The sequence below is a fragment of the Mustela nigripes genome, chromosome 2 (assembly GCF_022355385.1).
Source record: "Mustela nigripes isolate SB6536 chromosome 2, MUSNIG.SB6536, whole genome shotgun sequence".
NCBI classification, from domain to species: Eukaryota; Metazoa; Chordata; class Mammalia; order Carnivora; family Mustelidae; genus Mustela; species Mustela nigripes.
In genome coordinates this window covers 18362785-18387436 of record NC_081558.1, presented here as the reverse complement: position 1 = coordinate 18387436, position 24652 = coordinate 18362785, and the positions used below count along the sequence as shown (strand labels likewise).

Here is a 24652-nt window from a genome sequence, read left to right as displayed (position 1 = left end):
AGTCTGCTCCTCCCTCTCCCTTTGCTCCTCCCCTGACTTGTGCATATTCATTCTCTCTCTCAAATGAATAAATACAGTCTTTTTATTTATTTATTTGAGAGGGGAGAGGGAGAGGGAGAATTTCAGGCATACTTCCCAATGAGTATGGAGCCTGATGAGGGGCTCAATTTCAGGGTCCTGAGCTGAAATCAAGAGTCAGATGCTTAACTGACTGATCCATCCAGGTGCCCCTCAGCCCAGTCTTGTAAATATCCCCTCCTATTGTTAATCTTCTACATGATTTTAGTTTATTACCCCCTCTTGCTCCTGAAGTGATAGACACAGAGAAATAGTGAGAGAGCAGTGGGTGGGCCTAAGCTCAGACACCAGTGCATGTAGTGGCTTCAGAGATGAGCTCTCCCCTCCTTGATGCTGTCTCGTCACTGCAAAGCAATGGAATTGAAAAGCTGTGCCTTCCACGTTTAAGTTCTAGCAGAACAGTCCTGTATCATGTGATAAATTCATTAAATGAAGAGAGTTTATAAATTCTTTAAAGGCACCTTTCTTGAAATAGTCCTAAAGTAGTATTAACTGTCTGAGTTTGAAATGTTAGTCTGATTCTGCTAATTAAAAAATTTTATCCCCAGAAAACCCTTTCTTTTATTAAATATGTGCTGAAGCTTCAAAGCATTTTAATCGAAAGTTGTGTGTTGACATCATGCCACATTTGGGCAGGGAGTGTCTGACTCTGGTGAAGACTCTGACAAGTCGATAGAGTCTGCTGAGACTCTTGGGCCATGGTGAGCACTCATGTCTGCATGGTAGGTGCTCTTCCTTCCCCAGGCTTCCCTCCCTTTTAAGGTGAACATGCTATAATTGACTGAAATACTGACTTTTGTCTTGCTATCCTTTCACAGTATTCAGTATTTTTTTTCCATCAGCAGCTATCTTCCAGTGAAATATGACCAAACATTACTGAAAATAATTTAGAAACCCAGTATTACTTACTGAATTGCATCCCCCTAAAATTCCTGTGTGAGGCCTAACCCCAATATGACTGTATTTGGAGAAACGGCCTTTAAAATAAGGAGGCGGTTAAGGTTAAATGAGGTTATTAGGGTGGAGCCCTAATCTAATAAGACTGGTTTCCTTATAAGAGGAAGAGACACCAAGAGTCCACCACCGAGACAAAGGGCCATGTGAGGACACAGTGAGAGGGCAGCTACCCATGAGCCAAGTGAAGAGGCCTCAGGAGAAATAAAACGTGCCAGTACCTTGGTCTTGAACTTCCATCCTCCAGAACTGTGAGAAAATAGATTTCTGTTCTTTAAGCCACTCAGCTGGATATATTGTTATGGCAGCCCAGGTTGACTAATACGCATAGGCTGAGTCAACTTGTCATGGGAGCTAGCAGAAAAGCATAGAGCCTCAGGCTGTGACTGGGATCTGTGCTTGTTTCTTTGTAGAAATGAAGGAGTTTTCTCTCACCAGTACATTTTAATGATTCACATTTCTGGGGGCGCCTGGCTGCCTCAGTCAGTGGTGTGGGCAAGTCGTGATCTCGGGGTTGTGACTTTGAGCCCCGCATTAGGTGTAGAATTACTTAAAAATAAAATCTTTTTAAAAATGATACATTTCTGGGACGCCTGGGTGGCTCAGTTGGTTAAGCAGCTGCCTTCAGCTCAGGTCATGATCCCAGCGTCCTGGGATCGAGTCCCACATCGGGCTCCTTGCTCCGCAGGGAGCCTGCTTCTCCCTCTGACTCTGCCTGCCTCTCTGTCTGCCTGTGCTCGCTCTCGCTCGCTCTCGCTTGCTCTCTGACAAATAAATAAATAAAATCCTTAAAAAAAAAAAATAAAAAATAAAAATGATACATTTCTGGATGACAGAAGCATCAATTAAATTCAGAAGAAATTGTGCTGGATGGGTTCTTGACACTTTGTGCAGTTTCATGTTGCTGACCAGTGACATCTGCTGGAGAACTGTGGCAAGTCAAGTTCCTTGGAACAAGGGATTGTGCTCCTCTTTTAGTCTTCATTTTCAGTAGGTTTAAGCATCTCATGCCGTTTAGTGTTGTTCTTGAGGCTTCATAGGGGATCACACAGACTCTGGGGCAACAGTCACAGAGACAGTTAAAGATGGATTTTTACATGAAAGATGAGAAAAGTGATTTGGGATCAAGACTAGGAAGAAGTAGAGAGGTTGGGTGGAAACAGAGGGAAGAGGCCAATGGAGGTGAATCTGGAGTTCAGAAGAAGAGGGTAAAATTCAAAAGCAGTTTTGAAAAATAAAATAATGATTTTCTACAAATAGAGACATTCATATTAATTTTACTTGAAATAACTATTTTTGTTTAAAGCACAGTGCTGTACCTTAAGACTTAAAGACTATAACATTGGCTGCTTCAGTTTGTTAATATCTAAAAACATAAAAACGAGGGACACCTGGGTGGCTTAGTTGGTTAAGCATATGACTCTTTTTTTTTAAATTAAATTTATTTATGTATTTTCAGAAAAACAGTATTCATTATTTTTTCACCACACCCAGTGCTCCATGCAATCCGTGCCCTCTATAATACCCACCATCTGGTACCCCAAGTTCCCACCCCCCGCCACTTCAAACCCCTCAGATTGTTTCTCAGAGTCCATAGTCTCTCATGACTCACCTCCCCTTCCAATTTACCCCAACTCCCTTCTCTTCTCTAACACCCCTTGTCCTCCATGATATTTGTTAAGCTCCACAAATAAGTGAAACCATATGATAATTGACTCTCTCTGCTTGACTTATTTCACTCAGCATAATTTCTTCCAGTCCCGTCCATGTTGCTACAAAAGTTGGGTATTCATCCTTTCTGATGGTGGCATAATACTCCATAGTGTATATGGACCACATCTTCCTTATCCATTCGTCCGTTGAAGGGCATCTTGGTTCTTTCCAAGCATGTGACTCTTGATTTTGGCTCAGGTCATGATCTCAGGGTTGTGAGATCGAGCCCCGAGTTGGGCTGTGTGCTCAGTGTGGAATCCGCTTGAGATTCTCCCCACCCCACCCCCATGCACCCATGTGTGCTCAGGCACACACGCACATGCTCGCTGTCTCTCAGAATAAATAAAATCTTTTTAAAAGAAAGATCTTCGAGTCTTTTTTAAAAAATAAAAATATAAAAATAAGCTAAGTCGCTAAAATACTTTCCTTCAAAATCAGAGGAAAAGCAAGCCTGGAAAAAGGCTAGCCCAAGACTTGTCATTATCAGTAAAATCCTGTCAGTCTCAACCCTGCAGCCTTATTATTTTAAAATTTTTAAGTGAAAATTTCCATGCATATGCAGAAGTAGAGAAAGTTAGTATAAGAACACTCTTGTATTCATCTGTTTCCGAAGTGAGGGTTTTGAAATGCATTTTTCTAAGAAGACATTTCTGAAGTAGAATTTGAGATATTCATTAGATAAGAGGTGAACGAAGAAAGTCATGATGAGTTACAAATTTCTGGTTTAGAAACCTGGGCTGCTAATGACAGCCTTAATCACGAGCACAGAGAACCAAGAGGCTTGCAGTTTTGTTTCGTTTTTCAGATTTTTAAAAAAAATTTCTTTTCAGCATAACAGAATTCATTGTTTTTTGCACCACACCCAGGGCAATGCGTGCCCTCCTTAATACCCACCACCTGGTTCCCCCAACCTCCCCCCGCCCCCGTCCCTTCAAAACCCTCAGACTGTTTTTCAGAGTCCATAGTCTCTCATGGTTCACCTCCCCTTCCAATTTCCCTCAACTCCCTTCTTCTTTCCATCTCCCTGTGTCCTCCATGTTATTTGTTATGCTCCAAAAATAAGTGAACCCATATGATAATTGACTCTCTCTGCTTGACTTATTTCACTCAGCATAATCTCTTCCAGTCCTGTCCATGTTGCTACAAAAGTTGGGTATTCATCCTTTCTGATGGAGGCATAATACTCCATAGTGTGTATGGTCCATATACACATCTTCTTTATCCATTCGTTCGTTGAAGGGCATCTTGATTCTTTCCACAGTTTGGCGACGGTGGCCATTGTTGCTATGAACATTGGGGTACAGATGGCCCTTCTTTTCACTACATCTGTATCTTTGGGGTAAATACCCCGTAGTGCAATTGCAGGGTCATAGGGAAGCTCTATTTTTAATTTCTTGTGGAATCTCCACACTGTTCTCCAAAGTGGCTGTACCAACTTGCATTCCCACCAACAGTGTAAGAGGCTTGCAGTTTAACAGTGTCTGCTGTCAATGCAGTTTCCTTATTACTTCCTCCTTCCTCAGAGCATGGGGGGTGGAGAGAGAGAGAGCGCGAGAGAGAGCAAGTGCAAGAGTGCATGCAGGGGGAGCAGCAGAGGGAGAGGGAGAAGCAGGCAAGAAAGTTTGTGTCTTAATTATTAGGACAGATCTGAGATAAATGTAGCTGAGCTCATCTTGCAGAATCAGGAATGACTTGGAGAAAGTTGGTGTGACATTATCTACATCCTGTTGTCACTTCCCTGGCTCAGCTACCCAAAGCCTGGACCAGCCAGGGATTAGGCATACCATCCTGCAGAACATCACCTGATGCTGTTGTTTTAGGGACTAGAATGGTATTTGGCCTCTTAAATTCCTTCTCCATAATTTACAAAAAAAATTATTTATTAGAGAGAGAGAGAGCACAAGTGGTGGAGCAGCAGGGAGAGGGAGAAGCAGGTTCCCCGCTGAGTAAGGAGCCTGATTTAGGGCTCAATCCCAGGACCCTGAGATCATGACCTGAGCCGAAGGCAGTTGCTTAACCAACTGTGCCACCCAGGCACGTCCCCCACCCCCAATTTTTCTCTGTGTAAGGATGTTGGATCCCTGTTGGGTGGGCAGAGTGTTGATGGCATTACACTACAGGAGATGTGGCCCCCACTAGAGTACTGTAGGCTAGGCAGGGACGGGACTCCTGTCTACATGACATACCATTTCTCAGATATTCCACGAGTTCAGAGAATCAATAGTAAAGAGAAGCTGGGATGCAGCTAGACCAAAGCTGCAGTGAGTAAATGTGTCTAAGAGTCAAGGAGTTAAATTGAGAGCAGTAGGTATCAGTTTGTCCCCTAGCTGTTAGCCATCACATGAATGCATTGAGTGTAGGGTTGAGAACCATTTGCATTCCTTGCCTGTTAACTTCCTGGTTTATCCTTGTCTTGTTTCCCTTTGGAAAAATAGATAGGTTAAAAAAACAAACAAACAACTTGTGTGTGTGTGTGTGTGTGTGTGTGTGTGTGTGTGTGTGTTTATTTATTTATTTATTTTCCCTTCTTCTTAGCTCTCCTTCTTTCTCATAGAAGTCCTTTCTTATGGAAGTGATAGCATATTACATATATGCTCCACCTTACTATTTTTCCCTAGAACTCAACTATCAGCCCATGGAGATCTTCCTCATTCTTTCTTATAGTGTATTATTCAAATAGTTACTTATATCATATTTTTGGGTATTTTGGTCATTTCTGATATTTTGCTGTTATAAACAAATGTTTAGTGAATATTTTCTGAACCTTTGAATTGCAACAGAGACAAGTCCTACAGGCAGCCAAGCACAAAAAACACAGGCTACCTACAAAGAAAATCAAGTTGATTTTGGATTTATATAATATTGTACCCAGAACAAAGACTGACACATAATACTCATTTTGTTTAAAATTCATTCTTATTTTTAAGTCTTTCATGTACAAAATGATGTCCAGCAATTTTTCTTTTAATAATTTTGTAATTCTTTTCATAATTATTTCATATTCGTGTATTTGGAAATAATAATTATTTTACAGTTATTTCATAATTTTTTTCATAACTATTTCAAATCCATATCCATGTGATATTGCATACATTACACTTTCTGGTTTTGCACCCCTGAGTAAAAATTCAACAGAGACAACACCTCCTTGCTTGTCCTTGCCACTACTGTGGGATTTACTCTATGATATATTTTAGCAGCTCTCTCCTATTTGGGACTACCAATCCCTAGAAAGCTGGCATTTTAGCACTTAATAGAATTCCTGGCATGAGTAGGTACTTAATGTATTTATTAATTGATGAGAGGGCTTTAAAAATCATTATAGTTTTAGAAAACAGTGAATAACAGGAAACTGTGTTCATTTCCTATTTTTCCAGTAAAAATACACATCTGTTTTATTCACTTTTCTCTTTGTGTTTTTCTCTCCAAATTTAGTCTGTGCTGAGACCTATAACCCTGATGAGGAAGAGGAAGATACTGATCCAAGGGTAAGAACTGCTGTGAAGGCCTTAGGTAGAATTGTTTATTCCCCACTCACCCCTTCTCCTCATCTACACCATCAACAAAATGCTATTTTTTTAATCTGCCAGAATGACAGATATTAAAAAGAATGAAAACAGGAGTGGTTGAGTTTATGGTAAGATGGGGTACCTAGCTGTAGCTCTCAAAGCCTTAAACACAGTCAAGCCAACTGACTCAGCTGTTACCTGAAGGAGAAGTCATCCCTAACACACAGCTGGATCCTTCCTGAGGATGTATAAACAGAGATCATCACAGTGTCATCATGGTAAAAATGGGAACGATGCCCCCAAATAGGGGATTGCCAGGGGCTAAATTATGGTACACTCAAATCAAGAGAATTTGCAGCCATTTTCTAAAATAAAAAAGAATTTAAAAGATTTATCTGGGGTGTCTGGCTGACTCATTTGGAAGAGCAAGTTAATACTTAACCTCAGGGTCGTGAGTTTGAGCCCCACATTGAGTATAGAGATTACTTAAAAAAGTAAATAAACTGGGCGCCTTGGTGGCTCAGTGGGTTGGGCCGCTGCCTTCAGCTCGGGTCATGATCTCGGGGTCCTGGGATCGTGTCCCACATCAGGCTCTCTGCTCAGCGGGGGGCCTGCTTCCCTTCCTTTCTCTCTGCCTGCTTCTCTACTTGTGATCTCTCTCTGTCAAATAAATAAAATCTTTAAAAAAAAACTAAATAAACTTTTATATATATATATTTATCCATCTGTCTAGTAGTTATTAGTACAAAGAATTATTTCGGAGGGATTATATCCCACATGTTAATAATGATTGTGGCAGGACTACGGTTCACTTTTGATCTTCTCTTAAAAACTCAGATTTTTTAAACTTTTGTACAGTTACCAAATTATTTTTATAAAAGTGTATCTGAACCACCATTTTTAAAAGATTGATATTATAAAAGAAGCTTTAATGATCTTTCAAATATGCCTTAAAATGAGCAGCCCATGAAAGACTTGTGAAGCATTCTAATAATAAAATGCTACCATTGTATGAATATAATAGATATGTAAATTTAAAAAATTTATTCTGGATATTATAAAATTCTTGATGACTTTTAAAAAGTTAAAGCAGTTAAGCAGTTTTTTGGGAGGGGCAGCTGGGTGGCTCAGGAAGTTAACTTAACTCTTGATTTCAGCTCCGACCATGATCTCAGAGTCATGAGATAGAGCCCTGCGTTGGGCTCCATGCTCAGTGCAGGGTCTGCTTGGGATTCCCTCTCCTTCCCCCTTGGCCCTCCCCCAACCAAAAAAATTAAAGCAGTTTTTTTGTTTTTGTTTTGTTTTTTTTATAAAGATTTTATGTATTTATTTGACAGACAGAGATCACAAGTAGGCAGAGAGGCAGGCAGAGAGAGAGGGAAGCAGGCTCCCTGCTGAGCAGAGAGCCTGATACGGGGCTCGATCCCAGGACCCTGAGATCATGACCTGAGCCAAAGGCAGCGGCTTAACCCACTGAGCCACCCAGGCGCCCCTAAAGCAGTTTTTTACTAACTTTTTAATATTACAAATTTAAAACACTTAATCCTTTGACATCTGTTATTTCTCATCAGATTAAGAAATATACTTCTTTTTAGGTCTATCTTTTCAGATAATCTCTGAATTATAACAGCGATACTAAGCACTAATTATTTTTTTTAGTTTAGTGAACTATTCAGTAACAGTACAAATAATGACAGGTTTTGAGCACCTGCTAAATACCAGGTACTGTTTTACATACTGCATGTATAACTTACGTAATCCTTCTGACGACTCATTTAGCAGACGGCACCACTTCTACTAAAGTGTGGATATTTGAAGTCCAGCACACACAGCCGTTGTTGACTTGCCGTCTGCACTTAGATTTCAGTAGGCACCTCACGCTGAATCGGAGCTCCTGATGATTTCCCTTTATGTTCTTCTCCTCCCACAGTCTTCCCCAGCTCAATTCATGGCAGTTCCATGTTTCCAAGGGCTCAGGTCCAAAACTCAAGGGTCACCCTCAGCTGCTCTTATTGTTTTCATACCTATGTTCAGTTTTCCAGCAAATCCAATGGGCTCGGTCTTCAAAACACATCCAGCATTCTACTGTCTCAGCACCTCCATGGCTACCTCTCCTGCCAGTTCTCACCACCACCATCTGGCACTGGAATAATCATGGTAGTTTCCTGGCTTCCACTCTTGCTTCCCTCAAGGCTGTTCTTCACTTAGTAGCCACCCGATGTGGTCTCTTCCTGACCTTTCACCCCATGCTCTGCCTGAGTCACACCCATCTCCTGGTTCTTTCTCAGACATGCTCTTCACCTGCCACAGAGCTTTGTTTTCACTTACTCTTCCCTCTGCTCGAGGTGCTCTTCCTGTGGAGATGCCCACGTGACCCACTCCCTCAGGTCATCCTCATTTCCTTTAGATCTTAACACAGATGTCACCTTCTCAGTGAGGCCTCATCTGCCCACTCCACACACATAAACACTCTTTTTTTTTTTTTAAATCACCCTTCCCTACCTTATTTTTCTTCTTGGCCTTGTCACTCTCTAACATATTTTACAGATTTATTGGATGAGAGCAGGTGTTTTTATCTGTGCGTTCCCCATGTCCCCAGACGTGAAACAGTACCTGGCACCTAGTAGATGCTTAGTATCTGTTGAGTGAACCGATCAATAGCCCTCCGCTTCACAGATGATGCTGAGGCTCCCGGGGTGGGGGGGGTAGCTTACTTGCTACCAGGCACACGGTCAGTGAGTGGCCCCAGGGTGAGAGCTCTGCCCCCATCCCAGTGCCCCGCCATGGTCAGGGCCCTGCTTGGTATTTGTATAGAATTAAAGTCCGTAAACATGCTCTTAATTTTCCCCACTTTTTAGGAGAAAGAAATGTACCGATCTGTAAGTAAAGTTGAATTTTAAAACGGAATAAAAATATTTCCCTGGTTTTATTTGGCTTGACAGGTGATTCATCCTAAAACTGATCAACAGAGATGCAGACTTCAGGAGGCTTGCAAAGATATTCTCCTTTTCAAAAATCTTGATCAGGTAACGTTGGTTTTTAAGAATATTTTTGTCTTTCAGCTTTTTTCCTATTTGTCATTCAAACAGTTTTTGTCATCTTAGCCTCAGCCATATGAGGCATAAAACTTTAGAATCATCCTACTTACAGATGTTTGCATTGTGTTGACAATCATAATTCATAATGAGCATTTCAGATGACTTCTAGTATTTCTCTGAACTGCTTTGGTACTTCTTCCGAGAATATACCATTTGAGGATCTTGCAGTTTGGTTGTCTTAAAAGGAAATGTTCACGTTCACATGACCCTGGCTTAGTTTGGAGGGTCTGAATTTATGCTGCAGAGTAATTTCTCCAAAGGTGTTATGGAATTCTCTTCTCTGGTCACAGTTAACCCACTGGAGGTGTGTGACTTCTCAGGCCTTAGATGAAGGACATGTCTTGTGATTACTTCTCAGCAAAGACCTCAGACACGGGGAGTGGTGTGTGGCTGCAGGGCTCTGGTGTAGGATCTGTGCTTGCACCTGTCTTCCCTCCCTTGGGTGGAGATAGAGGGCAGAGGCTACCTCACGAGCACAGAGAATCTTCAGATTTCATTACTTCTTTACTTTGAGAGCCACACGCCGAAGCTGCATGAGTGGATGAGGTACGGGGCCTCCTGGAGAATCCTAGAATGTGCGGAGACAAGAAGGATGGGGTTAAGGTTCCCCTCCAACCCAACTCCTGCAGAGAAGTCTTTTAATGACATCCTCACAATCATCCCTGATATCTATAAAGCAGTCATGTGGTAGCTGTGTGGTTATAAGAATAGCCAGAACTTTAGTCAGTTTTGTTAGTCTCAGGTGAATAAAACAAGGACCATGACATCAAGGAAAGGCTGGTTTTGGGAAATACTGGTCTGTATCTCCTGTTTTCCCTAGAAGATCCATCTGTATTAGTGTAAAGAAAATTTGCTTTTACCTACTGAACAAAAACCCCTTGTAAATTTTGTATCATCAGATGTTCTAAGGGAGTTGCTGTGTCAATCTAATATTCAGTTTTCTTAGTGTTGAAGAAAACCATTTTACCATTTTATTCATAACTAAAATGTCAGATGTAATGACTTTTTTCTAACATTTTTGTCACGAAAGTACTCAAATAAAATAAAGTTGGAAGACTTCTGCAGAACACACATTTATCCTCTGCCTTTGATTCTATGATTAACATTTTACTGTGCTTGTTATATTATATACCATCTACCCATCTTTCAGCAAAGAGGTCAGTAAACTTTTTCTTAAAGAACAAAGTAGTAAATGTCTGTCACAACTACTCAAGTCTGTTATTGCAGCAGGAAGGCAGCCACAGACAGAACATAAATGAAAGGGTGTGGCTGTGTCCAGTAAAACATTATTTACAACAACAGGCAGCTGTTTGCTGGCCTCTGACTTAACCCATCTTACTTTTTGGGTTCATTTGAGTAAGTTGCAGATATCATTATACCTTCCCTTAAGAACTTCAGCCTGCATGTCATGGAACTAGAGTTCAGTATTTGTTTACAGTCTTTTTTTTTTTTTTAAAGATTTTATTTATTTATTTGACAGACAGAGATCACAAGTAGGCAGAGAGGCAGGCAGAGAGAGAGAGAGAGGGAAGCAGGCTTCCTGCGGAGCAGAGAGCCCGATGCGGGGCTCGATCCCAGGACCCTGAGATCATGACCTGAGCCGAAGGCAGCAGCCCAAACCACTGAGCCACCCAGGCGCCCCTGTTTACAGTCTTTTGATACAAAGTTTGTATACAGTGAAATTGCCTAAGTTTTAAGTGCGTCCACTGAGGTTTGAGAAAGGTATGCACTTCGGTAATCCGAACTCCCCAACAGGTTATGGAACATTGCCCCACCCCAGAAAATTCCTTCATGCCCCCTTGTGAACAGTCTGGCCCCCCTCCTCTCAGAGGCTACTACTATTTTGATTTATTCTATAATAAATTAATTTTGGCTCTCCTAGGATTTCATATAAATGGAATTATACAATAGGCACTCTTTTGTGTGAGACTTCTTTCACTCAGCATAGTTTTTGAGGTTCATCCCTGTTGCATGTATCAGTAGTTCATTCCGTTTCCTTTTTTACTTTTTATATTGAATTCATTTTAGACTGACAAGAAAGCTGCAAAAATAGTACAGATTTCCCATATACCCTTCATCCAGCTTCCCCTGGTATTAACATCTTAACATAACCATAGAACAATGAGCAAAACCAGGAAATTAACATTGTTATAATACTACTAGTTAAACGGCAAACCTTATTGGGATTTCACCAGTTTTTCTCACTTACGGTTTCCTTTTTTCTGGTTTAAGGATCCAATCCAGAACCCCACATTGCATTTAGTTCTTATTTCTCTTCATTTTGTCATGGTTTTCAGTCCTTCCTGGTCTTTCATAATATTGACACTTTGAAGAGTATTGCTTCATTATTTTATAGAAAGTACCTCAATTTGGATTTGTCTGATGTTTCATCATCACTGAACTATGGACATATATTCTTGGCTTGACTGCTATAGAACTTACATTGTCTCTTTCTGAGGGCATCATATCAAGAGGTCGTGGTGTCAGTAGGCCTTCTTGCTGGTGCTGTTACATCATTCATTTTGTTGTTCATTTTGTTTCATATAATGAGTATTGTGCCATTATATGAAAATACTAGGGACGCGTGGGTGGCTCAGTTGGTTAAGCAGCTGCCTTTGGCTCAGGTCATGATCCCAGCGTCCTGGGATCGAGTCCCGCATCGGGCTCCTTGCTCCGTGGGGAGCCTGGTTCTCCCTCTGACTCTGCCTTCCACTCTGTCTGCCTGAGCTCACTCTCCTCGCTCTCTCTCTGACCAAAAAAAAAAAAAAAAAAAAAAAAAAAATCTTCCAAAAAAAAAAAATTAAAAAAAAAGAAAATACTAGTTTGCTTATCCATTTTTTTCCCTGCTGATGGATACCAGGCTGACCTATTTCTTGTTTTTAGCTCTTATGAATAATGCTGTGGACATTTTATATAAGTCTTTTTTGTGAACTTTTTTCCCCCATTGCTCCAGTAAAATACCCAAGGGCAAAATTGCTGAGTCATAGGGTAGGTATATGTTTGAGTTTATAAAAATCTGCCAGATCTTTTTCAAAGCAGTCGTCACATTTTGCATTCCTTCAACAGTATATGAGATTCCCAGTTGCTCCATCATTTGATAGTATCTATCTTTTCAAATTTTAACCATTCTGATGAGTGTATTTGTTTCATTTTTAAAAATTTATTTACACCTACATTGGGTGTAAAGCTTACTTAAAAAAAAAAAAGAACAGAAATAAAAATAAATAAATAAGTAAAATAAAAATATATTGCCCAAATTTCTGGTTTTAAAATTTCAAATTTACAAAAAAGTTGAAAGAATAATACCATGAACCCTCATGTACCCTTACCTAGACTGACCAGTTGTTAACATTTTGTCACATTTATTTTCTCTCGTGTGTGTATGTCCACACACGTAAGTACAGGTGAACTGCTTTTTTTCTTTTGTTCTGAGCCATTAATGAATATGTTTAAGACTTCTTGACACTTAGCCACTAAACACCTTAAGATGTATTTTCTATGAATGAGGTTATTCTCCTACATTAGCACAAGACCATTAGTAACAGTGATGCAGTAGTGTTATCTAACACCCACTCCATATTCAGATTTTCCCAGTTCTCTACAGCTTTTTTGTTTTATTTTTCAGTCCTGAATCACATGTTGCCTTTGGTTGTCATGGTGTCATTTTAGTCATCTCTAACCTAGAATCCTCCCCTTACTCCTCACTCTATCTTACGACACTGATGTTTTTGAAGAGTCCAGACCTAAAGAAGAATAACTCAGAACGAGAGGCTGCCAGTGGACAGCCCACAAGCCAGTTACAGCTAGTGTGTATTTGGTCTGTATTGTACATGAAAATTTGAATTGTTACCTGTATTTGAACATGAGATTTCTGGCAACACTGGGCTCACATTCCATGTGAGTTTGGAATGCACGTGACTCTCACTTCCTTTTTAGTATTTCTCATCTTGTTCAGCATTCAACACACATGGAACTATGGAACTAGAGATGCTTTTAGTGACACTCAGTTATTTTAGGTAGCACCGTCACACTGACAGACACTAAATCACATGGAATTATGTGGCAGTAAAGTTTTCCCTTGCCACATCTGCAGTCCACATTCTTCCAAGCAGAAAGTCGTTCTTTGAGCTGAAGTTGGTATTCATTAGTACCCCCTGACAGTCACTGCTCTCCCTCCCCAACAGGATGCTGGCCCTAGACTGAGAGCACTGTTTTGTTAAAATTTAATAGCATTGTTTTGTTTTCACTGTACTTACCAGTACAGTTAGTTACCTTCCTGTTAGAGCAGGTAGTGATAAATAATTGTATGTGTTGTATATACATGTTTGAAGCAGTAGTAGTTGTCCATTAATGTCAGTTTTTGAGTCCCCTTTTGTGATACTTCCCTTAGATTTTTCTTTTTTAGTCATAAAAATTAATGAGCTAGAAACTATTAAATGCTTTTAAAAGTATGAATTAACGGAGGCTCAGAGAGGTTCAGTGATGCGCATGGCTAGTCAGAGCAGTTGTGCCTCTCTGTGAAGTAACTTCTCATCCCTGCCCTTTATATTTGATGATACTGTTAAGATCAACACCTGTAGTAGGGCACCTGGGTGGCTCAGTGGGTTAAGCCTCTGCCTTTGGCTCAGGTCATGATCTCAGGGTGCTGGGATCGAGCCCCACATTGGGCTCTCTCCTCAGCAGGGAGCCTGCTTCCTCCTCTCTCTCTGCCTGCCTCTCTGCCCACTTGTGATTTCTCTCTGTCAAATGAATAAATAAAATCTTTAAAAAAAAAAAGAATATTAATTAAAAAAAAAAGATCAACACCTGTAGGAAGGTGACATCACCTGGTTTTACGGATGACACAGCAGAGCCATCAAGGCACCTGACAGTCATGTGGGTGCGACTGGGAGGAGACACACCATGACTTAGATGCCTGTTTTTGCATACATTATGGAATGTTGTTTAAAGCCCTACTGTCTCAGAAAAACTCAGCAACTGTGCTGTGTCATGGGGGTACAAAGCTGAATGTTCCAACAGCTTTAGGGATTTTGCTTGAATATGGAGAATAGTCTGATATATGCACTTTCACTATGTAATCGCAGACAGAGATAAGCATAGTCATTTTTACCCCAGCAAATGTCAAAGCCATCTTCTCTCTTCGTGTGTATACCCACAGGAACAATTGTCTCAAGTCCTTGATGCCATGTTTGAAAGGACAGTCAAAGCTGATGAGCATGTCATCGACCAAGGAGATGATGGAGATAACTTCTACGTCATAGAACGGTAGGAGATGGAGCTTTGCAGATGTGTGGCTGCCCTTAATGAGATTCATAATGCAGGGCATGTACCTCAACCTGTGCTTTGTTCAGCCCAGAAAGGGCTTAGGACCAGGTGTGCAAGCTTCTTAAAGCTTGTCCCTCTCCTTACTCATATGTGAAATTTAATAAACAGAGGATCATAGGGGAAGAGAGGAAAAAATAAAATAAGACAAAATCAGAGAGAAAGATAAAACATAAGAGACTCTTAATCACAGGACTCAAACAGGGTTGCAGGAAGGGAAGGGTGTTGAGGGGATGGGGTAACTAGGTGATGCACATTAAGGGAGGGTATGTGATGTATTGATTACTGGGCATTATATAAGACTGATGAATCACTGACCTCTACCTCTGAAACCATAATACATTATATGTTAATTAACTGAATTTAAATAAAAATAAGTTTTTAAAAAGGGGGAAAAAAGAGTTGGGTGCTTAACTGAGCCACCCAGGCAACCCAAGAACTTCTCTTTATAAAAAGATTTCAAGGAGCGCCTGGGTGGCTCAGTGGGTTAAAGCCTCTGCCTTCAGCTCAGGTCATGATCCCAGGGTCCTGGGATCAAGCCTCACATCGGGATCTCTGCACAGCAGAGAGCCTGCTTCCCTTCCTCTCTCTGCCTGCCTCTCTGTTTACTTGTGATCTCTGTCAAATAAATAAATAAAATCTTAAAAAAAAAAAAAAAAAGATTTCAAGAAGGGGGGAAAAAAAAGCGCTTGTCCCTCTCTGTCCACAGCCTGCCTGCCCCCCCATCTAGTGTCATCCCCAGTCCTCAGTAAAACCCATATTTGGGTTGCCATTATCAATATAGAGTCTCCCTGGGTGGCTCAGTTGGTTAAGCAACTGCCTTCGGCTCAGGTCATGATCCCGGAATCCTGGGATCGAGTCCTGCATTGGGCTCCCAGCTCCACAGGGAGTCTGCTTCTCCCTCTGACCCTCTCCCCTCTCATGCTTTCTCTCACTGTCTCTCTCTCAAATAAATAAATAAAATCTTTAAAAAAAAAAAAAAGAGTCTCCTTTACAATTAGGCACGATGGGCTTTATAATTATTTGCCAGTGTTCAGGAAGCCATTTTGCTAATTGTCATCTGGAGCTAATTTTACACATGAATACACTGCCTTAGCTCTGTTCCAGGTGTAAGCCATGTTGGGAGACATGTGGGTTTGACCTACTGGCCTTAGTGTGTCGTAAGTTCTTGAGCCGTTACTGTTGTCTTGGGGGCTCCTTCTGACCCCCCTCTCAGAACTGAAAGGAACCACCCTCGCCAGATTACCTCCTATAAAATGCCTAGAAATGGCATCACTGGTAAAGGGTCTCTTTGAGGAATTATTTTTTAAAGATTTATTTATTTATTTGACAGAGACCATAAGTTGGCGGGGGTGTGGGGTGGGAAGCAGGCTCCCTGCTGAGCAGAGACCCCCCCCCCCCAATGCAGGGCTCGATCCCAAGACCCTGGGATTATGACCTGAGCCGAAGGCAGAGGCTTTAATCCACTGAGCCACCCAGGCACCCCAAGGAATTAACAATATATTGTTAATTATCTTGCAGAAACATTGATGTATTTAAGTTTTCCTCAGTGGTTATTGAGAGTGCCTGTTTCTCTAAATGTTTGTCAGTTCTGAATATTCTTTAGCAGTCATTACCAGTCATTAGGTAGAATATTGTACCTTTTGGTTTCTTTATTTTATCTGTTCTCTATCCTAGTTTTCAACAAACTACAAAAGAAGACCCATACAGTCATTTGAATCCCTTCAGGAAAAACATTTGACAAAATTAAACACCTTTCCAATGTAAAAACTCTCAGAAAACTAGGAATAGATGTGGTTTTTCACCAATCAGATTAAAGGAATTTTTTTTAAAAACCTATGGCTAACATCATAGTTAATGGTGAAAGAGCGACCGTTTTCCCCTTAAAATCAAGAACAAGACAGGGATATCTGCTCTCATTACTTCTATTTAGTATTGTACTATAGGTCCTGGCCAGTGCAATAAGTCAGTGAAAAAAGAAGAAAAAGGAGGCAGGAAGAGGGAGGGCATATAGATTGCAAAAGAAAAACTGAGATTATCTTTGTTTGCTGATGATATGATCCTCCCTAGAAAATCTCAAGCTACAAAAAAAGCTGTTAGAACTGATATGTGAGTTTAGCAAGGTCACAGAATACAGTCAAAATACAAAAATCTCTTATATTTCTCTATACCAGCAAAAATCTTTTGGAAGTTGCCTGTTTTATATCATATGTACCTTCTATTTCTGAACCACCTGCCAGGTCTAAAATTTGTTATTAGAAATAATAAATGAAGTTATTTCTTGTTACACTTCCAGGGGAACCTATGATATTTTAGTAACGAAAGATAATCAAACTCGCTCTGTCGGTCAGTATGACAACCGTGGCAGTTTTGGAGAACTTGCTCTGATGTACAACACCCCGAGAGCTGCTACTATTGTCGCCACTTCGGAAGGCTCCCTTTGGGGACTGGTGAGTTAGAGAAATGATTCCCCTTGTGTAGCATGGTATTAATTCCCCTTACTTCGCGGTTTTCTGTCCTTGGGCTGTTGATTCACACTATATAGCCAGTTCTCTGAAGGACATTGTGAAACATCCTGTACCAGTGTGTTTTTCCATTTCTCTAAAATGATTTGTCAACAAACCATTTACTCCAAATTACAGGGAAAAGATTGGGTCTTATGACCTTGTAGTCGTGTTGGTTCTTACTATGCTTTTCTATTTATGTTTTTATCAGACAGGTAGAGACAAAGGGATAATTCTCTATGCAAGAGACAGCCTAGAAAAATAATTATCGTGGAGAGCTATACAAACAGTGTTTGCCATCTCTAGCTGTCCCAGGACTAACTTTTCTCTTTGGCCAGCCATCCACTTGTGCATTGGTCCATGCCAATATCCAGTAGGTTTAGATGACTAGAAAGGCTGATGGCCATATTCCGGGAAAGAGAACTTTCTTAGAATGCCTATGACACAACACTGCTGTGATCCCTTTCCTCTGTTATCTGTGGTCCACCTTGCTTCCTTTTGCATAAAGCTTTCAGAATCTATAACTGTCTTCCTTCTAAAATAAAATAATTATCCTCTTGCACAAATTCCAAAGTTCACTTTTTAAGATACTAACATCTATGATAATTTGTTTCCATTTACTTTACAAGCAGAATTAAATGTATACCATAGCATTATCAGTATAGTTCCTCAAATGAAATCATACTTTTAAAACATAATAGAGCACTTTCTTGTGGTATATTGATGTAGAACTAAGAATGTCTTGTGAAATGAGTGATAGAATGGCTTTAGAATAGATCACACACTTGGGGACCTAGTGATTGAAAAATTGAAGGATGGAGCACCTGGGTGGCTCACTTGGTTGACCGTCCAGCTCTTGATTTTGACTCAGGTCATGATCTCAGAGCTGTGAGGTCAGGCTCCACACCTTGCTTAAGGTTCTCTCTTTCCCTCTTCCTCTGCCCTCCCAGCCCCTACTTGCATGTTCCCTCTCTTTCCATCTATCTCTCAGTCTCTCAAAAAATGAAAAAAAAAAAAACAAAAAACTCAAGGATAGATCATAGATCAATAAGTAATGGGGGAAAATAAACCCGGTTTTAAAAATGTATTGATGGAAGGGCACCTGACTGGCTCAGTCAGTAAAGCATGTGACTCTTGATCTCAAGGTTTTAAGTTTGAGCTCCACCTTGGGCATGGAGCCAACTAAAAAAAAAAAAAAAATGTATTGATGACAACTCCTGGTTCAGGTCAAGATGAAATAGCCCCATTCCTCAGTAATTTTCTCTTTTATTATTTTTTTTATTTTTTAAAAAGATTTTATTTATTTATTTGACAAACAGAGATCACAAGTAGGCAGAGAGGCAGGCAGAGAGAGAGAGGAGGAAGCAGGCTCCCCGCTGCCAAGCAGAGAGCCAGATGCGGGGCTTGATCCCAGGACCCTGAGATCATGACCTGAGCCCAAGGCGGAGGCTTTAACTCACTGAGCCACCGAGGTGCCCCTAGTTTTCTCTTTTAAAACTAAAAAAGTCCAGGTATCATACAACAAACAAAATTAGGAAGACCCTGGAAGATGGACAGGAGAAGGTGGAGTGGCTAGGGATTTTGGTGACTTAAAGAAGGACAAGGGAGTGAGACCCAGATGGTGTTCTGGAAAAGCCTACAAACTAGATCCACCAACCAATTACAAACAAAAACAAACCCAAGAAAACCCTGACCCCTTTAGCTAAAGGAAAAGGGCAGGAAAAGGGCAGCCTAGCAAAACAGATTATATCGCCCTCTTCCAGCCAAATACCAAAAGAAAAACTGCTTCTTCCTCCCCACAGTGTCACTGGGGCTAGCAGCAAGCTGAATTTATGGCCTCACCCAGCAGCAAAGAGGCAAAATGAGATGCTGTGTAGTGTCACTAGTTGGCTCCCCACTTTCCCTGCCAGGGATAGGTCAGTGGGTTCCAGAGGGGAGCTGAACATTCACTACCACATGTTCATGCACACTATACCTAATAGAGTGCCTGCAAAAGAAGATTAAATTGGATACATAATTTCACAACATTATACCAAACCAAACCACGTGTTGCGGCACCTGGGTGGCTCACTTGGTTAAGGGCTGCCTTTAGCTTATGTCATCATCCTAGGGCCCTGGGATTGAGCCCCCCCCCCCGCCCCCTGTTATCAGGCTTCCTGCTCAGTGGGAGCCTACTTCTCCTTCTCCTTCTTTTGCCCTCCCCACCCCCGACTCATGCTCTCTCTTGCTTGCCCTCTCTCAAGTAAATAAATAAAATCTTAAAAAAAAAAAAGAAAGAGAATAACTTTTTATACAGAGAACAAGGAAATTCTGAATCTGAGTGAGAAAAGACCATCAACAGATGCCAATACCAAGATGACACAGATATTACAATTAACTGACAAGGGTTTAAAACAATTACCATATACCTAATAACGTAAGCCATCAACAAGCAATTATGGGCACACTTGAAAAAAAAATGAAGAAAAAATAGAAGTTCTCAATGAAGGAAGTAGAAGACAGAAGGAAGATCCCATTGGGAAATTTTAGAACTAGAAAATATAATAACCAAAATAAAAACTCACTGAATGGGCTCAATAGCAGAATGACTGTTAGAGAGGGAAAAAAAAATCTGTGAACCTGAAAGTAAAACAATAGAAATTACCCAGTCTGGACAACAGAAAGAAAACAGACTAAAGTGAAGTGAACAGAGTATGTGGAATAATAACAAAAGATATAATATTTCATATCAGTAGACTTCCAGAAGGAGAGGAGAAAGAGTGTAGAACTAAAAGATTCTTCAAGGAAATAATAGTTGAAAACTTCCCAGTTTTGGTGAAAGATAATAAACCTACAGATTGAAAAAGCTGAGTGAACTCCAAATTGTATAAACACAAAGAAGTCTATGCCAAGACACATAATCAAACTGCAGAAAACTAGACGGGAAAAATTTTGAAAGCCACTAGAGAGAAAAAAGTGCATTACCTCTAAGGGAACAATAGTTTGAATGATGCCAGATTTCCCAGCCGTGGAGACCAGAAAGAAGTGGTACAGCATTTTTCAATGTTGGGGGAAAAAAAAAAAAAAAGAACTGTCAGCTCAGAATTCTATACCTAGTGAGAATATCCTGAAGGGATGAAGATATTCTCAGATCAAAGAAAACTTTGTTACCAGAAGGCCTACTGGTAACAGTAAAAATGGCAACAGGAAGTTCTTCATAAAGGAAGTAATAAAATAAGGAAATTTGGAACATGAAGAATGGAGAAAGAACAACAGAAAAAGTAAGCTATGAGGAGATATAAAAGACTGTTGTCTTGAGTTTTCTAAATTGTATTATATGCTTAAAGCAAAATTATTGTCTGATATGGTTTTCAATGTATATAGAGGAAATATTTAAGACAGTTATAGTCTAGGGGTGCCTGGGTGGCTCAGTGGGTTAAAGCCTCTGCCTTTGGCTCAGGTCATGATCCCAGGGTCCTGGGATCAAGCCCCACATCAGACTCTCTGCTCCACAGGGAGCCTGCTTCCCTCTCTATATGCCTGCCTCTCTGCCTACTTGTGATCTCTGCCTGTCAAATAAATAAATAAAATCTTTAAAAAAAATAAAATCTAAAATAAAATCTAGTTATAGTCTAAAGTGGGGGGTAGAGGAGCCCAAAAGGAAGTAAAGCTTCTACATTTTATTCCAGCTACTAAAATGTTGACATCAGTAGATCATGATAAGTTACATATATAAATATAATGTCTAGAGCAACCACTAAAATGATCTGTACAAAGGGATATATTCAAAAGCTCTATAAATCAAAATTCTAAAAAGTTTATTCCCCTAAGAATACAGGAGAATGAAATGGAGGAACAGAAAAACAGGAGGAACAACAGAAAACATATAGTAAAGTGGTAGACTTAAGTCCTCCTATATGAATAATTACTGTAAATATAATCTAATTATACCAACTAAATGACAGTGACAACATGGATTTGTTTAGGTGATCCAGCTCTATTCTGGTCTGCACCAAACTCACTTAAACATAATAACATAGGTAGGTTGAAAGGAAAAAGACAGAATTATATATATGCCATGCAAACATTAACCAGAAGAAAGCAGGACTAATTATATTAATATCAGATAAGATAGACTTCATAGCAAAAAGAGTTACAAGGGACAAAGAGGAACATTACAGAATAGTGAAAGGGTTAATCTACCAAGAATATATAGCAGCCCTCAATTCATATATAGCAAACAACAGCTTCAGAATATGGGAAAAACGGTTAGAACTGACATAAGAAGTAAACAAATCCACAGTTACAGTTGTACACTTTAACAGTCTCTCAAGAGTTGGTGGAACAATTAAAACATCAGGAAGGATATAAGAGGAATTTAACCGTACCATCAGCCAAACAGATCTAACTGAAATTTGTAGAACACTCCATACCACAGTAGAGTACCCACTGTTTCAAGCCCATGGAACATTGACCAAGATAGACCCCATCCTGGCATATAAAATAAAGCTTAACAAATTTAAAAGAATTGCAATCAGACAGTGTGTTCTCTAACCACTATGGAATAAGTCCAAAAATCAATTAACAGAGAGGTAACAGGGAAATCTCCAAACACTTGGAAATTAAGTAGCACATTCCTAAAGAATCTTTAAGTCAGGTGCGCCTGGGTGGCTCAGTGGGTTAAAGCTGCTGCCTTTGGCTCAGGTCATGATCCCAGCGTCCTGGGATGGAGCCCTGCAACAGGCTCTCTGCTCAGCAGGGAGCCTACTTCCTCCTCTCTCTCTCTCTCTCTGCCTGCTTCTCTGCCTACGTGTGATCTCTGTCAAATAAATAAATTAAATCTTTAAAAAAATCTTTTAAGTCAAAGAGGAAGTCACAATAGAATTGTTTTTTAACAAATTTGGGACTGTAAAGCCATCTGCCCCATAGTTGGGGTATGAGAATTTAATAGACATAAAAGGCAGCTCCCTCGGGGTCTGGCAAATGGTAGGGGTTTACAGAATGACGACACGCGCTCTCTATGGTTACAGTACTGCTTATCGCCATTCTCTTCCAGAAGGCTCCTCTTCTGAGATCCCTGCCTTGTGTTTCTGCGTCCTAACCCTATCCTTTGCAGTCTTTTCTTCCTTTCCCTACTGTCTTAAGCATCCTGTCAAGACGCCTTCTGACCTCTGCTTTTCTCCTGCTTTGTTCATATGCTTTATAGCCCAGACCCTCTCAGAAGCTTTAGTACCACGTCCAGGACAGTGATTCCTGGAGGGTCCTCCTCAGCCTGACTTCTTGTACCTTCCAAGGTCTTCGGAGGCCAAAGTAGGGAGGACTTGGAGTTGTCACTTGAGTTTCTCCAGTTGGATTCTACATTCCTCCTCTTCCTGGGGGCCGAGGCCACCATGACCATTACACTCAGTCTCTGCTCCGGTTCTCTCTTGTGAAAGTGAAAGTCAGTAGAAACTGAGGAAACACTTGCAATCACAGGAAAGTGTAGTATCCCTTTTCTCTTTTGAACTTCGGGCTGCATGCTCAACTCTGAACACGTGCTGCCTGAAGGAGCCATTCTCTCACAGTGGGAGTTTCCTCTTCACAGCTCCGCTGGAAGCTCCCTGAAAGCCAGGTTAGTGTCTGGAGCTCTTGCATGCCCTTCACAGCCGCAGGAGCTGGCTGTTCACAGCATGAGAGCTCTGGGTAGGGCGGAAGTGTGCACAGAAGGGGTTGTAACGTGAATGAATAAGTCACTTTGAGAGATACCAGTTGTTTTCTCGTTGGCTAGAAATAGTTTGCTGTTGCATTTGTAGCAATCTTTGTGACACTGTAAGGGGATTTTTAAAATATTTTTTGACGGTGCGTACTCAAATAGAAGGAAGAGAACTTTATAATTCCCATTTTCTCACTTTTGATTGTCTCTTTTCATAGCACTCATGCCTAGATTGGCCCAGAGAACATGTAGAAATTGAATTCTAAGGATAATGGAATAATATTCCAAAGTATAACAGTAACATTTTAAAAGATACATCCCTAACCTTGGACTTTAAAAAAGTGGTGGTAAATCATGCAGCCCATTAGAGCAAGCAGAGATCGAATGGCTCTTCTCAAGCAGACAGATGGAGAAGAAATGATCTGTCCAGCAGTTTAGACAGAGGGCTGGAGTCTGCCGTAGCTCATGGTAGGAGTATGGCATGTAGTTAAGTGACTTTTCTTGTAAGGCACATGAAACATGGTATGGGCTAGGGGCTGGGGACTCTGGAAGTAATGGACTATGAGCCAGTGAAACCCATTTGGACATCTTAACTCAGTTGTCTTCTATGTGATTTCTCTACCCCACCATCACCCCATCACAGAGAATACTAAAATAGCAAATTTATGGTTAAACATGTCCTTACTGTGCTATGTTTCATTCAGCCAGCCTTGAGGATTTCATTATGTGCTTTCAAAGGAAAAAACAAAACAAAACAACTTTCCACTCCTGACAGCCCGAGGTGGACAAAAGGTACAATTAACTTAGATACAAGAAACCTAAAACTAAACAATTAACATTCTTCCGGCTGTGTGTCCCTCTCCACACATATGTACACATGTTTGAGAGAGCCTCGCTGTAGCTGTGGTCAGCTCTCTCCTGATCTGAATCCATGGTTTGCTGGGGTCAAGGGACCTTTCACATTCCCACCTTCCACCTTGAGTTTCTTCCCCTCTCTTTCCATTAATTTAAATTCTCCCCCTCCTTCAGGTCCCTGCAAATTTATATTTTTTAAAAACTATATTAAAAATTTAAAAATGTATATGTTTATATATAATTTATATATATAATATTTGTTTGTTTGCTTAGGGCCTGAACTCATGACCTTGAGATCAAGACCTGAGCTGAGATTAAGAGTTGGATGCATAATCAACTGAGCCACCCAGGCGGCCCACCAAAATTTATATTTTTGCAACAAAAATGTCCTTGATCACTCCAGCCTGCTGTGATCTCTCTCCCTCCCTCCTCAGAATTCTTGTGGTGCTTACTCTTCTTGTCTTAATTGTTTACCTAGGACATTTCGTATTCTGTCTGTAGATTTTTTTATTCCCATATATTTTGTATTGTCTCCGTGTTGAGGGCAAGAGCCCTTTGATTGTTTTCTCTCTTTTTTTCAAAGATGCATCTTTTCACATTGAACAGTGACCGTGAGCTTGCAAGTGTTTGGGAGTTTTGTATTCTGTTCATGACCCATAGGTGGCACTCATGGAATACTGGATAGCGAGGAATTATACAGTGGACATCTGTCTGACACAGGCTACTAGTCTTTCTCTTCCAGTGGTGACTCAGATTAAAATGTCATTAAACACTTATTTGGCCCAGGACATTCCATAGTCCTCTAATTTTTGCTGTCATCCAGTTAATTAACATTCTTTTTTTTTTTTTAAAGACTTTATTTATTTATTTGACAGAGAGAAATCACAAGTAGGTAGAGAGGCAGGCAGAGAGAGAGAGAGGAGGAAGCAGGCTCCCTGCTGAGCAGAG

General features: G+C 40.6%; 1 protein-coding gene across 2 annotated transcripts in view; it reads left to right on the top strand.

Annotated features, from left to right (window-relative positions):
• The window catches only part of PRKAR2A (protein kinase cAMP-dependent type II regulatory subunit alpha), a 147685-nt gene that overhangs the window by 68091 nt on the left and 54942 nt on the right, over positions 1-24652 (top strand). For both annotated transcript variants that reach the window (XM_059389668.1, XM_059389669.1), the window contains exons 3-6: positions 6181-6233; positions 9197-9280; positions 14511-14617; positions 16971-17124. In XM_059389668.1, the coding sequence (XP_059245651.1) occupies positions 6181-6233; positions 9197-9280; positions 14511-14617; positions 16971-17124 (398 nt within the window). The remainder of the gene's footprint in view (positions 1-6180; positions 6234-9196; positions 9281-14510; positions 14618-16970; positions 17125-24652) is intronic.